This window comes from Apis laboriosa, unplaced genomic scaffold (genome assembly GCF_014066325.1).
Source record: "Apis laboriosa isolate Shangri-la unplaced genomic scaffold, ASM1406632v1 scaffold105_cov147, whole genome shotgun sequence".
NCBI lineage: Eukaryota > Metazoa > Arthropoda > Insecta > Hymenoptera > Apidae > Apis > Apis laboriosa.
Window position 1 is genome coordinate 994,949 of NW_025220714.1, and position 15,811 is coordinate 1,010,759.

At 26.7% G+C, this 15,811-nt stretch overlaps 3 protein-coding genes across 8 annotated transcripts; 1 reads left to right on the top strand and 2 right to left on the bottom strand.

The window, feature by feature from the left end:
• Positions 1–90: 90 nt before the first annotated feature.
• Positions 91–3,510, bottom strand: LOC122720187 (BTB/POZ domain-containing adapter for CUL3-mediated RhoA degradation protein 3). 2 transcript variants are annotated; one of them, XR_006347727.1, is made up of 5 exons: positions 3,343–3,510; positions 2,856–3,168; positions 2,584–2,782; positions 2,163–2,452; positions 91–374 (listed from the first exon to the last, which is right to left on the bottom strand). XR_006347727.1 is itself a non-coding variant. In XM_043946719.1 (4 exons), exons 1-4 carry the CDS (start codon positions 3,503–3,505, stop codon positions 2,249–2,251), a joined length of 879 nt encoding a protein of 292 aa, XP_043802654.1. In that variant the 5' UTR covers positions 3,506–3,510; the 3' UTR covers positions 1,531–2,248. The 2 variants fall into 2 exon arrangements, 1 of the variants encoding a protein (XP_043802654.1); XM_043946719.1 differs by lacking the exon at positions 91–374 and having other exon boundaries at positions 1,531–2,452.
• Positions 3,511–3,804: 294 nt separating this feature from the next.
• On the top strand, positions 3,805–5,841 carry LOC122720197 (intraflagellar transport protein 20 homolog). 2 transcript variants are annotated; one of them, XM_043946743.1, is made up of 3 exons: positions 3,805–3,930; positions 4,642–4,796; positions 4,974–5,841. In XM_043946743.1, exons 1-3 carry the CDS (start codon positions 3,885–3,887, stop codon positions 5,085–5,087), a joined length of 315 nt encoding a protein of 104 aa, XP_043802678.1. In that variant the 5' UTR covers positions 3,805–3,884; the 3' UTR covers positions 5,088–5,841. The 2 variants fall into 2 exon arrangements, with proteins under 2 accessions (XP_043802678.1, XP_043802669.1); XM_043946734.1 differs by having other exon boundaries at positions 3,877–4,008; positions 4,974–5,839.
• Positions 5,842–6,686: 845 nt separating this feature from the next.
• Positions 6,687–12,265, bottom strand: LOC122720331 (probable protein phosphatase CG10417). 4 transcript variants are annotated; one of them, XM_043946986.1, is made up of 8 exons: positions 11,986–12,265; positions 11,373–11,499; positions 10,501–10,768; positions 9,280–9,559; positions 8,363–9,119; positions 8,097–8,241; positions 7,540–7,995; positions 6,687–7,449 (listed from the first exon to the last, which is right to left on the bottom strand). In XM_043946986.1, exons 3-8 carry the CDS (start codon positions 10,609–10,611, stop codon positions 7,207–7,209), a joined length of 1,992 nt encoding a protein of 663 aa, XP_043802921.1. In that variant the 5' UTR covers positions 10,612–10,768; positions 11,373–11,499; positions 11,986–12,265; the 3' UTR covers positions 6,687–7,206. The 4 variants fall into 4 exon arrangements, with proteins under 4 accessions (XP_043802921.1, XP_043802912.1, XP_043802904.1 ...); XM_043946977.1 differs by having other exon boundaries at positions 10,501–10,834; XM_043946969.1 differs by having other exon boundaries at positions 10,501–10,849.
• Positions 12,266–15,811: the final 3,546 nt, after the last annotated feature.

The window sequence follows — 15,811 nt, forward strand, 5'->3', positions numbered from 1 at the left end:
TGATACTACAATTTAATATTTCATTCTTAATAAATTTTGGCAAGTCTGCAAACTCATTTGTGGTATTCATTTTTACAAAAAAGATAAATAAATATATATGAAATTTTAAAAATGTAGATAAAAAGATATTTGTTATTTGAGCAATATTTAAATATATTTATAAATTTTTAATTAGTGAATAAAATCATTTATCATTTTAAATATTTTAAGAGATAATCAATTCACCCGGATACAAGACAAAATTTTGTTATATATTTTTAAATAATTGTAAAACAGAAATATTAGTTAGTTATACAATGTGGCCAGATAAAAAATTTCGTTGATTTAATAAGTAGACCATGGTTACCCCATGTATGATGGGACGTACTAGTTTCCTGAAAGAAAAGATAAATAATCAGTACAATTTTTAATTTATTTTTTGACAACAACTAATTCTATTATTTTTTAAATATGGAAATATGTAATTTGAATAAATTTTATATTTCGTGTCGGTTTTACCTGACAAAGGAGGCCACTAAAACTGTGCTCTACTGTGAGGTTGAAAAATTTAAGCAAATGTTTGATTAACATAATATATATTGCATTTAGCTTATATAACTTACATATTACATAATTTTATAATATTATTTAATTATAACGATTTATAATAAATACGAAATATGAACCATATTCATTATTTACAATTTTAAATTTTTATTATATAAATTTATAGGAACATGAACTCTTTTTTTATATTTATATTGCGATATATATATTATAAATATCGTCTTGTATTCGGGAGAATAATATAAGTTTTTAACTTAAAAAAAAGAGAGAGAACTTAATAAATAATTTAAAGTAGGACTGAATTTTTGAATATTGAATTTTATATATTGTATTACAGTAAAATAACTATAGATTTAAAATTGGAATACATATGGTCCCTTCATTAAATATGAGTTTGCACCATATTAAAAAGAATATATTAAATTAGTTTGTAGTATTCATTGAATTATAATACATTTATTTTTTTTTTAAATGGAAGTGTGTAAACAAAATAAAAAACATCAACATGAGAAAAATATACCATATTTTGGAATGATATATAGAAATTAACACAAAGCTTATATGCTTGTAAAAGTCATTGTCTTGTTTATACAAAAAAACTAAACATTTTTAATTTTAATTTTAAACCAAAAAACCAATCATATATTATAGATTAATTTTTAAATTATATTAATTATAAGACTGGCTTATATACTCCACTGTAATTATTTTACTGGCAGTGTTTACTCCACATCATCTTTTAAGCAATTTAAGATAATTCTTAAATTGAAAAATGCTCAAGTAAATACAATTTTTTTATATTAATTTATTTAAACATAATTTTTTTTCGTAAAAAAGAATATAAACATGTTGGTTTTATAATTATATATATATAATTATATATATATATTATAATAATAATATAATAGTATAATAATAATAATAATAATAATAATAATAATAATAATAATAATAATAATAATAATAATAGTAATAATAATAATAATATGTTAAGCATCTTAATCAAATAATAATAATAATATAATTATATAAAAATAATAATATTTGTAATAACATAATTTTATATTTTGTAAGTTTCTTATGTATTTTCTTAATCTTAATAACTGCTTAAAAGTTGTTATAGAGTATAAGAGTAAATAATTCCATCAGTCACAAAATGGCAACTTCGACTTATTCTTGTTTTACATCTGACACGAACATTTGGCACATAAGTAGTACTCGTATATGTGTTCTCTTAAAATACTTATTTTCAAATTTACGATGTGAAAATAAAAAATACGAAAACGTATTCTTATATTTTACATATCGATATCTTATAATATAAATCCAAAACGAATTGTGTCATTCGGTTCTAAAAATGATTTCAAATATGTGAAATAATTAGGATGTTTAGATATAGATCAAAGAAGTGAGTAAGACAATGCAATGCAATGAAATGCAATGCATAATATAATTAATAATCACTTTTAATCATACTGTTCATTTTTCGCTCAAGAGAATACATAGATATACATATACATACATATATATATATGTATGTATATGTATAGATATCTTTATCTATAAATATGCATGTATATAAAATTTTGTGTACATTTTTTTTTCACACATCTTACTTTGTATTGGCTCGTGTCTTAAGGGCGAGGACTCGAACGACGCTAAGAGTCGCTGGATTAGGAGGGGTAAGAGAGGTAAGATTGGGTCAGTTGGTATTTTGTTTGTTGGAGCGAAGGCGAGCCAAGCCTGAACGCTCACCCTCTTCTTCATCTGATGTACAAGGTGGTGCACCACTGACTGCACCACGTGATGATGTTGCTTGCATTAATTCTTGATCTGGACCATTTCGATGTTCATATAACAAAATATTTAATGTTTCTTCATAAATTCTGGCTTCTGGAAACTCAACCTATGTATCATAAATTAAGTTCTTATTTCTCTTATTTGTATTATAAATGAATTATATTACATATTATATATATTTATAATAATAATAGATAAATATACAATCAAATATATTTTATATATGTTTGATATTACCTTTGTGTGTTTTTTATCAGTTGTATAAACAATGGAGTGGCAACAAACTTCTGCAACTTTGCGACCATGACCATAAAATGTCCAACAACAAATTTCACTGGAGCCAATCACATCTTTAATAAATAATACTCTACGACCAAATCTAAGGGACATTTTGTCGAACAATTCTATGTTTTTCAAGAGATTGTCATCTGATGTACTATAAAAGACAAGGCTTATTATATTTATTCATTCTTTGTTTCATTGCAGTTTTATGAAACAAATATTATCACCTTGTATATGAATACTTGTTATTATGTCTATTAACAAGCAACTTCACTACTGGTTTAGTAGTACTACTAATTAATAATTGTTCTTCTTTCTGAGAAGTAATAAGTGGAATTCTACAAATAGGTTCTGCTTCTCTCTCTTTTCGAAGAAGTGCTTGTTCACAAGATTCAGCTAGCTCGGTAATGCAATAATATTTTGCTTCTGCAAGCAATTCTGCCATTTCTCTCGTACTTTCTGGTAATGGAACTGATCCGTCTCTTAGAAAATTTAAGATTGTTCCAAAATGTTTTCCACACCTATCTATTAATATCCACCCTATAAAATATATTTACGTATTTATCTTAAATAAATAAAAAAATAATTATATTTCTTTCGATTCGATATAAACATACATAAATAAAAAAATAAATAAGTTTTTTTCAAATTTCATATATTCTTATAATGTTATATATTTTATTAAACATAATAAAATCAAATAAAATATCACACCTTCGGGATCTGTAAGAATTTCCATGCGACCACTAAACATAGCTCGTAACATAGTATCATGTTTTTGGAGTGTCCCTAAAGTAGTGTAGTGTAAGGAACCGCCGATATTGAGCTTGACATATTCTGAAGGATATTTAATTCCCGCTTTGTGATTTCCAGACATTACGAACAATGACAATATATTAGATCGTCAAATATCAATGTTAATAAATAATCAGATGAGAAAATATAACGATTTTTAAATGTTAAATATAAAATTTAATAGAGAAAGAACAAAGCGTTGTGTCTTGAGCGCCAACACAACGATAAACGATAACCAATAGAAAGATATTTTATGTGATATTTATTAATCTCATTTTAAATATTAAAATCTTATTAAATAACACGATTTTTCCACTACTTTTTTGTGTCTTACGACTCGGCAAAAAAAAATATAGCCTATCGTATTCCCATTTTGGCGAGTGACTAGTACAAAGAAACGAAGACTAGTTCTAGATACGCGCAAGCGCAACTACCAGTTAATCGTTTGTTTATTTAAGAAAATGGCTGACCCTTTAGCAAAGTATGGAATTTATATCGATGATTTAAGTAAGATTCGTGTATTAGAACCAGAAGTTGCAAATCAGACAAATAAGCTTAAAGAAGAATGTAAAAATTTCATTTCGAGTAAGTTTTAGTTACAAATTATTATAATTACACAAGCTAATATATATTTGTTAACATTTTTGACATATACAATTTGAATAAGAAAATATTTTTATGAATATTTTTGTCAATTGACTTACCTCGTTATTTTTTATTTTTTGTAATTGCTAAGTATATTTTCAATACAAAACAAATGCTTGTATCTACACTTACATCCTTCTTTATAGTAATTGCTGCCATCTATATTGCCGCCTTGATCGGTACTTCAAATCATAATAAATAAAAAAATATATATTATTAAAATATTGAATTAAAATATATTTATTTATTTTCCCATTATACGAATATATTTTTTTAAAATAACTTATTGTTAAAAATCATCTTATTAAATTATTTCTAATAATTTATATTATTAATAGTAATAAAAATAGTTTAATTTATAATTAAATTTAGTACATATTTATTATTTTTATTCATTTGAATTGATTTTTATGTATATATTTTTATTTATTAATTGCAATACAAAATGATTTGTATCTTTTTTAAATATTTATTTATTTATATTTATATATTTATTTATATGAAAATGAATTTCAAATGATTTAGATTCGTTTTATATTTCATTCGATATTTATTGTATCTTTTATTTCCTAGAAATTACTGAATTTCAAACCAATTCCGATGAATTTATAGAAATAATAGATCAAATAGCAAATGAGGTGGAAAAAGAAAAAATGAAAACTATTGGAACCCGAAACTTGCTTCGATCTATTGAAAAAGAAAGGGATGCTCAAAAACAACAAATTCAGGTTGTTTCAAAATTAAAATATTTTACTGAATATTAGTTATTTTTGATAAATGATTGATGAATCAAAAAATCAATTATTTTAATTTCTTATAAGATTATATAAAAATGCATATTGTTGATAGATATATTCAATAAATTAATTTAAAATAATTTAAATATTTATATATATTAATTGCAGGCACAGATAGTTGAAAAATCTATGGAACTTGAGAGACTTCGTATACAATATGATTCTCTAAAAAAAATCGAAATGGAACAATTAGAAACTATTGAACAATTAACAGTGAATTAAAAATTTGAAAAGCTGAAATTAATATATCTATTTTTATTAAATATATTTTGAATGTTTGTATTTTTCTTTAGAAAATAAATTGATCATAAAATAAGGAAAATAAATAAAACTATTAAATATGATTAGAGTGACATATATTATGAAACAAAATATTTATACATAAGTTTATGACGAAGTTTGTAATTAAGACGGTGTCGGAGTTTAAACCTTTCTTAATAAGACGGCATCAAATGTACACACATATCGTAAAGGTTCTGAACCCCTGAATCAGAAAGGCACATTAGTTAATTCTGAATCATTCTATGTATGTTTCTAATATTAATATACTAATAATCATTTTGATAATAGTATTATTTTTTCTTTTTCATAAAAATTGCGCGATTGCTTTTCTTTTATAATTATAAACAATATTGTTATATAATTACTATCTACTAACAGCCGCAATTACACGTGAGCATACGGTTGCAGAAGATAAATAACAATATAAAACTTGAAGCAATCTTAAGATATCGCAGGTGATCAATTAATTATATTAATTATTTATCTAACATCTATATTATTTTATCGAATATAAACTTTATATGTTTTACGAATAGACAGTCGTTGTCCTTATTATATTGGTGAAATAGTGATATAATGAAAATGACTTGAAAATAAAAAAAATTTATCAAGTTGCTAGAGCTTAATTATTAAAAATTTTTCTTACTTATATATTCTAATTATATAGAAAAAGAATTTCATTAATTATATAAAATGAAAAACGATATAAGCATATAATATAGGTACAATAATTTGATTAAAATAAAGCATGTATTTCTTAAAAACATATAAATAATTTAAATATTTTTTTTCACCTTTACTTTTTACATATTTCTTACGATAAATTAATTTTTTTTAATTTTAATACATATCTTATTAATTTTCAAAATGTTTGTATGTTTAAATATATTTAAATTTAATCTATTTTATTGTTCTTTTTTAAAATATTATTTTTATGTTGTCATAAATTTACAGAATATCTCATGCTGTAAGATATTTAAAAAAAATGTTAAATATTTTAAGTAGATAGTATTCTGTAACATAGTACATACTCTTTTAACAATATTTTTAGTACAAGATCACAAATTAGCAATGCGTAATACGCAACTGTCTTCATTACACAATACAGTTTACACATTTTAAGACTACTCGCACACCCATCCATTCAACCACTATACCCAGGGATTCAAAAATAAAGTTTATTTCGTAAAAATAAGAAATGGTATCGTGTTGAATTACAAATATAAATCCTATAATCTAAATTTATAAATATGTACAATTACATATCTACTATGGATGTTATCTAAAAACTCAAAGAGTATATTTTATAGACATTAATGGAGCAAATAGGATGATTAAATACAACAAACATAATTAAATTTTGTTTGATAAAAAGATAAAATAACGAAAATATTTAAAGTCAAAATGTGAAAAGTCATTTGAAAAATTTGAAAAGAACTTCAAAAATTTATTTTTAATCTAATCGTTATGATATCTTATGTTATTTATATAAAATCTTACAAGACTTCGATTTAATAAATAATTTCAGATTGATTTTATTTATACTTATCATCTATCTTATCGTTATTGTAGAAAGTATTTATGAAGTGAAATATCTATTATTTCATTAATATATAATACAGAATCGTTCATATGACTGTTTATATCTTTTTGTACATAACATTATTAAAATGTTAGACTATATAGTACACTATTGATATATATATCGATAGTACACTATCAAATAATAATAGTGTAGTTTTGAAAATAATTGATTTTGAAAAAAAAAATAAACCATAGTTTTTATATCAAATAAAGTTTCTAATATTGAAATATTAGTAGCAAAGTATCATCCTCATATGCTCCAATTTATCAGTCTGCCTCCAATAGCCAGCTATAACATACTTTACATGATATTTAAAGTAACTGGTATCGATCACCATTGAGTATCCGCTCAAAATTCACAGTTTTTTTTTTTTTTTTTTTTTTTTTTTTTATAGAATTACATAATTTTACATAAATTCACATTCACTCATCTGTCTCCAAAGATTATAACAGTTTATAATATTTAACACATTTCTCATATAGTTGCTTCAGTTTTAAGTCGTTTACAAGATTTCATTGTGTCATCCTGCATAATACAATCATTATTTTCTTCTGTCGATATAGATGGCGATAATGATCTTTTAACAGTACATACGTCAGTAATAGTGCTATTCATTACAGCATTAGTCGATGAATTAAATTGTACTATTACAGCTGTCATATTGTCGCATCCTGTACCATCTCCACAGGTATCAGGTGCAAGACAATGGTCAAATAGCTATAATGTAATAATTTTGTTAATAAGTAATATTTATTTTAAATCAAAATAAGGAAAAAAGTAATTGTAAATAAAATATATATTTTATACCTCTTCACAGATTTTTGATAATTTTTCATAATTTTGAGTTAAACGAGCACGAATAAATTGTACAACATCTTGACTTGACATGAAATTCCAAATACCATCACAAGCAAGCACCATAAACTCATCTCTTTCTGGTTCAATTGTAATATGCCTTACATCAGGAAGAGCAGAAATCATTTGCTCTTGTGGTGGCAAGTCTGCATTTTGTTTGTAAGCATGGTCCCCAAGTGCTCTTGATAAATTAAGGCCACCATTTACTCTACCATCAGCTGTAACTTTTCCACCAGCTTTTACTATACGTTCCATTTCTGGTTCATCTTCAGGTTTATGATCTAAACTAAGTTCAATAGCTTGACCATCTCTACATAAAACACAACGGGAGTCTCCAGCATTTGCCACATATAATTCATTGTCCTTTAAAATTGCAACTACTGCAGTGCATCCACTATCATAACCTGGCTGTATAAATGAATTATTTATATTTATTTTAAATATTCATAATTACCATAACATAATATTTTAAGCTTAAATAAAATATATTTTGGAAAAAATTTTAATACCTCTTCTGTATCCATCATAAGACTTTCACTATCATCATCATCATCATCATCATCAATATTACCATCTCCATCTTCATCTTCTTCATCTTCATCTTCATCACTTTCATCTTCATCAATATCTTCTATGTCATCTTCGTCACTAAAACTTTATAATAGGAAGTAATGTGTAATAAAAAGATTATATGAATAATTAAAATTTGGATGATTAAAATATAAAAATAAGAATATTTTTATTTTTTAATTATTTTAAATAAAATTATTTCTACCTTTCTGGAATTCCATCAAATGTTTCATCATTTTCATCATCATCATCATCTTCAGAAACTTCACTGTCTTTTTTTAAGAGAGTATGATATAATGTAACAGGTTGAATTCTTCTTCTACCAGTACTAGTTATCCGTTCTTGTTGTCCTGCATCTCCATTTTCTATAGGGATACATGAACTACTTGAAACATTATCTCCTCCACCCTTACTACTATCTGCATCTCCAATTTGCTTTGATTCTGCACCATTTATTTCTACTTCATTTGCATTTGATTCTATAGATGTAATTTTACCAGGACTTGTTACTTCCTTGTTTACATCTTCAGAACTATCTGGCATATCTGCACTTTTTGTTGTTTCTACATCTGCTGTAGATTCTACAGGTGTAGATGCATGTGCATTTCCATTACTGGTAGTTGAATCAAGAACTTGTTCAGCTTCATTGTTTCCAGGACACTCTGATTCTTTTCTTTCCATTGTACTAGATAAAGTTGATCCACATGGTTGACTGGAACTACTCACATCAGTTTCATTTGTATTCCACGAAGATGAAGATGATGAACATCCTGCACCAGATGATGAAGAACTTGCTTTTTCTTTACCTCTTCGACCACGTAGATAAGGACTTGCAGAACATACTCGTTTATTACATTTTTCATTTTTTACATTAGGATTTGATTCTGATTGATACTTTGCTATTACTTCTTCCAATGGCATTGTTGCCTCCATACATAGATTATTAACATTTTCTTCTTCATCTATGTGCAATGTAACGTATGAAGACAACTTTATTAAATATATTTTTGTACAAAGAAATAGATGGAACAAACTAATAATTATGAAATATAATAATTAATAGTTTAATTTAGATTAATATAATTTGTATAAGAATATATTTTAATATGAAAAGAAACGCACCAGATTCATTTAATTCTTCTTTTTTCTTATCTGAAGTAGATGTTCCTGCGAGTTCTTTGAGAATACTAACTACTTCAGATTTTTCAAGTGTAGCATCAAAGCCTAGAAAGGCATCAATTAAAGCTTGTCTTATATCTCCCTTTTTATATGCATCAGTTTGTTTAATAAAATCTGGTAAATTATTTGCACAATACGTTGCTACTTCATGACCACCATGGCCATCATATACAGCAAATAATGAAATATTTTCATCAAAATCTATGCAACAATTATGTGCATCCTATAAACAAATAATTATATTTTATATTATATTTTATATAATATATTCCAATTATATATAATATTTATATATAATATTATTTTATATATAATATTTATATAAATATATTCCAATTAATTTTAATTTTATATAATTAAAAACATTAAAAAAAAATTGTTAAATATACTTAATAATTCTTTAAAAGATTAATTTCAAATATTTCATGACATATTTAATATTTTAATCAATTAAAATGAATATATAAATATGAAAATTATTATGTACGTTGCATAAATAAAATTATTTGTTTTATATTATTATCACATATATATATATAAATATTTCAGTTATCAATGAATAGATATTTTCAATAGCCAGAATATATTAAAAAATTATATATAAACAAATCACATTATTTTACAAAAGAAATCTTTGACAAAATTTTAAATTTATCAAATTGTTATTTAATGTTGTTATTTAGAAAATAACTATTAGTAAATTATTTTAAAATATGTAGATATTATTAGAATATTTTTTAAAGTATAAGTTCAATAGTTATGAAATATTAGATAAAAGAATAATAGAAATATAAGGTTTTAGGTTTTTACATTAGTAACAATAATAAGTTATTAAATTATATAGAGAATAGAAGTCTTTATAAACTGAAAAACTTTCATTTTAGAAGTAACTTCGAACTATGACAATGAATATTTTTAATTTTGTAATAGTACTGTTTTGTTCATAAGCGAAACGTCGGTGCACTGTTGTTTCTATAAGCACGATATTTGTCGTTCTCGAATCGAATAGACTGAATTTCGCGCTTCGACACATAGATGGATTACGTTACGATAAATTAGAATGAATGTCGTAATACCTTAGCGAAACAGAGAACCGGCAAACAGTTCTCTTATCGAAACGAAACTGGGTAACGGTGCACTGGCCGCTCGAGAGTTTTAGCTTACCTCTTGACTAATTCGCCAGCCTTGCATGGAACTCGCGCCGAATGCGACATTCTTGCCCACTTCATCGCTCGACACTTTCTTTGTAATCGGTTCTGACAAATATGCACCCATTTTCGTTTAAACCGGCAATCTTTCAGTCGATTCTCTAGCGTCCGCGTAAATAACACAATATCTTGGTGAAATTACTATTCACAAGCGCGGCGCACAGTCGTTAACTAGCCTCCATGACCGGTTTGGGTTTCTGTTTTCACTGCGCTGCCAGCTCCACCTAGTCCGCCACTTTTCTTACATGCGCACTTTGTTTTCGCGCCAAACTTTTGACGATTTTTAGTTACTACAGAATGGCGTTCTGTGTTATTTTGCAGAAGCATATGCTTTTGATCATGACAAGACTTATTTTCAATTATGAAATATGATAAATAGTATATATATTTAATTTATCATTTATTTTATTGGAAATAAATTTATGGATTTGATAAAAAAATATAGATTTATAAAAAAATTAATAAATGCTTCTAAAAAAAATTTCATTGTATAAATTATAAAAATCGATGAAATATTTTCGAAAATATTTTTTTTTGAACATTATAATATAACAATATTATATAAAATTAAATTAAAAATATGTAGAAAGTTTTAGAAAATATTTATAAAAGTTATATAAAATTTTTTTTAATATTTATTTGTATATTTTATAGTTTTGTATTAATTTAATAATATTTATAGAACACAGTTGTTTTTATTAATTTTATCTATTCTATTTCTAATATACAAGTACATTATATATTATCTAAAATAACGATTATATCTAAGTAACTTGCAACTATTATGAATGCAAATAGTAATGATTCGCATTCACTGCTTTTACATACCATCTAAAATAACCTCATTTCTAGGTACTCGAATACTTGCTTCGAATGGATTGTTCTTTAGTAAATCTGTCACGTTTTTCTCGTTTCGTATACTTGACCTCTCAAATTTTTGAATTTATCCTTTCGTCTGATAAAAATATATTTTAATAAAAATAAAATAATTGATTTGCAGGCAAAAATAATTGAAATAATTTTTTTTATAATCTTTTTGAAATTGATTTTAATATTTTCTACAAAAAAATCTTATAATCAGAATAGAAGATATTTGAATAGAATTCTATAAAAACAAAAAAATAACGTAAAAATCCAACACTGTCACTCAAGAAAGACATGAAATTATTTAACGTTTTTTGTCTGATTGCATATGAATATGAAAGTCAGATTAATAAAATATGAATATAGAATAGAGAAAGAAAGATGTATCATTATTCAAGCTCATATCAAAATGTACAAAAATTTTTGTTTAATTAAAGATTTCTATTATTCATCAGATTCATCAATTTCATCATTTTAAAATAAGGAAACAAGTAAAGCTATTTAGAAAGATTTTAAAGAAGAAATTAATTGTATATAAATTAAAGAGAAATGAGATTAATAAATGATTGCAAATTACCGAAGAAAGGAAAATTTATAGGTTATGTAATTGTCGAATGTACCGATGCATCGAAAACTGTCTACTTTAATGATAAGATGTGTAGAGATGCCGTACGATCCGGGGAATGGTGCAGCCGGTCGTCGAGGTCGGGGTTGTTGGCGAGGATAGGTTTGTGTGTTGCGTGATGGTCGCCGTTTATCGATTCGCGCCGTCGTGAGGAATGAAGTCGCGGATATGTTCTATGCCGTATCGCACTCTCTCACCTCTATGTGTATCTCTGCCATATAAACGCATCTATGCAAATAATATGCCACCAGCGAAAGTAGCAGCGCCATGCAATCTTGCTCTTATTCGTTTTTAATCGTTTTGATTCTGGCTGGATGTCTAATACAATATTATTTAAACATCATTTCTATAAATATTGTCTCATATTTTTTAAAAATTTGAAAATTTTTGAATTTTAAGAAATTTATTTCATCTTCTACTTTTATTAAATTTTTATTTGAATTTTATTTTTTTAATTCTTTCTTCCTTTGCAATAATGATTCATAGATAATTTAATATAAATGAGTTTTTTTCTTTTAAAGAAAAGAATTAAATTACGAAAAGCGATTTGGAAGTGCTAAATAATTTTTTCTTTATATTAAATACATATATATATATATATATATATATGAAAGAATAATTAATAAATAATTGCAAATATTGTCTATTAATGAAAAAGATCGCGTGCGCAGGAAGTCAATTACCTTTAGATACAAACGCGATATTCTCAATGAACGATTGTAAAATACTGAATGAAACTTATCAGAATATATTTTTACTTAATCGAAATATTATACGTAATTTTTTATAGAATTGAATATCTAAAAGATTTAATTCAAAGAAAAAAGAATTCATTTCGGTATATCGTTTTAATTCACGTTTTGAATTTACCTAAATTTTATACATGTATGTAATATATATATTTTTGCCCAAATGTTTCAATTCAGAAATTCATGGATTTGTTGATGATGGATATGTTGAAATGTATCGTAAATCAATTACTGGTTGAATGCACAGTTCGAATCACCTTTTTCCTCGAAGTCACATGCATTTCACGTTCTATTTGATAATAATCATGTATGCTGCAGTGAATCTGGGTCCGCACGTATACATACACGAGCATTATAGGAATGCATACTAAACCGAACAGTACCGCATCTACATAACAAATGCGGAAACACATGATTGCACTGCACAATCAAAAAAGATCAGTGGATCATTTTAAGACATACATCTTTTACGTAAAATTAAAAATTCTTTAAAAACTTTTTCCCCGATATTTCAAGAAAAATCTTAATTATCCAAGTTAACGTTTTCATTTTTATTTTAATTCTATTTTAGAGGTTAAGAAAGAAGGATAAGCTTTCATTGAATAGAATAGATAGATATTACTTTTCATTAATCCTTGTGTATACTGATTGGAGAGAGAGAATAACGTTTTCATAATAAATAGTTTTTCTTGGAACATCTTCTCACCAATCACAATCGTTGAACAATCTTATTGGTGCAGAGCTTATATAAATAATCGAGTTATATAAATCGCGGAAATTTTGAATTATCTATATTCTGACTAACATTTCAATTGACAATTCATTCTTATCAGATTCAAATAAAATTATATATATATAATATTCTGCTTTATTCACATTGTTATAATTTATTCATTAAGTGATCAGTTTAAATTTGCATATGCAAAAGCATCAATTCATTCTTATCAGATTCAAATAATATATATATATATATATATATGATTTTAAAATTCTGCTTTATTCATATTGTTATAATTTATTCATTAAGTGATCGGTTTAAGTTTGCATATGCAAGAGCATGATAAGCAACTATTTTACATTAGTGCATAATGATTCAATACAGTCGTTCGTGAATCAGCAATATATTGTGAAATCGGTCATACAATTGTATATCCACGAGATAGTCTTAAATTTCGCGTTCTAATAATAAATCTTTAAATGTAACGCAATCAAATGCATTGTAATCTGAGTTCAAGGAGACGATAAATAAGAAAAACGACAATCAAAACAAGTTAGTCGACAGTCGGAGAATATAATTAAACTTCATCTTTCAATTTTCTACACTCTTACGTACAAATACGCGTAATAAATGTATTACACAAACAATTGAAGCTAGTTTATATTATTTCTGACAATGAAATAATTATCATTTGTAGAATAAAAATATAATAAATATATATATCAAAAATTAATATCGAGTTATATAATTTATATTTTTTTATATGATGTGTAATTTTTCATAAACTATATCAAATATCCATACATATTGAATAGTTTTACGATCAATTGTATAAAAAGATTTATAATATAAAATAGTAAAAATTGAATCATCGATACATATCTGAGAATTATATTTATATTCAAAGAAGCGTGTATCAACATAAGAAAATTGTAGTCAATGAACACGGAACAAACGAATCAGTTGAAGAGACAAGCCTCTTGTCCGAGTCGTTATAATTAACTCTCGTCTTTCGAATTTTCCGCGCTTCTGCGATTGTGTACATGAGTCGGGAAGAACGAGTAGGGGTAGGTGGACGGTCGGCTACGGTCGGTGGTGGGAGCTAAAGTAGGGGAAGAAGTAGCGAGGGTTTACGGTGGAGCAGATAGGTGTCGCGTAGTGATGGAGGGGGTAACGGGTGCGTGCGAGCGCACGAGCCCGCCAGTTCTTCGGTGAGGCTCGAAGAGGTCAGGTTAACTCTCGTCACTATTCCGCTCGGCAAGACGCGAATCTCTCTCAACTCATGTATACACAAGTGTACGCACGGTTCTTGTATTTCGACTTGTCACATTGATAACAGTGTTTGTTTGTATTTTTAATAGCTATGGAATGCGGTCGAGACGCGTAAACACTATTTTCGTTACGTCGCGTGTTCGGTGCTGATCTTGTCGAGTGCAAGGGCGAGTCGTTCTCTCGCAATCTCGTCTTTGTTATTCTGCTTGGGTTGTTTCTTTCGGGCCGAGTGGTGCAAATAGGTGATTTTATGAATGCGAGATCAGAAGTTTACTGTCATCGAGAGGATCATTATTAGAATCTTGGGGAGTTAAGCAGCCACTGTATGTTCGTCCGCGGCCTAGTGACCTGACCTTGGGTCGGCCCGACCAGGTGTGTATGTTAAATGCTCATACGTATAGTTGCATTGTATTCGCGAAGAAAACGGCGACGATCGTGTTCAGAATCAGCTGTATGTTGTTGAATTCCTCCCTCGTTGGTGTGAGTGTAACGAATAGACGAAAAGAGAGATGAAAAAGAGACATGATTCGGGATAAAGTTCGCACTGTTACCGCAACACCTATACACATTGCCAACTCGACCGCTTAACGTGGATACGTCGTCGTACACCTCCGGCTGCTTTGTTTGGATAAGAGGATTCCGAGTTGAGTGTTTGCCGGTTTGCATCGTTTCCCTCGATGTTTTTCTTGTGTACATGTCCTCGCAATGCGTTGTCCTTCGGTATGACAGTCATAGCTTTAGAAACATGTATTGTAATATAAACGCGTCTAAACGATATCCTTTAACAATTTTTGATAGATAATATTATATAAGATTGTGAAAAAAAGAACACGTTTATTGTTTATCATTTGTTACTTTCTTTCATACTTATTTGTACCGTTTCTTCTTCTTAAGGGTAAACAGTGATTGATTGCTTTTAATGTTGGTTTATGATTCGATGGTAGCGTGTATATGCAAGTCTTTAGTTTCTAGAACAAACTTTTTGATTCGTTTCGTGATCAAAGACTCTTTCAGAGAGAGAGAGAGAAAGAAAAAAAGG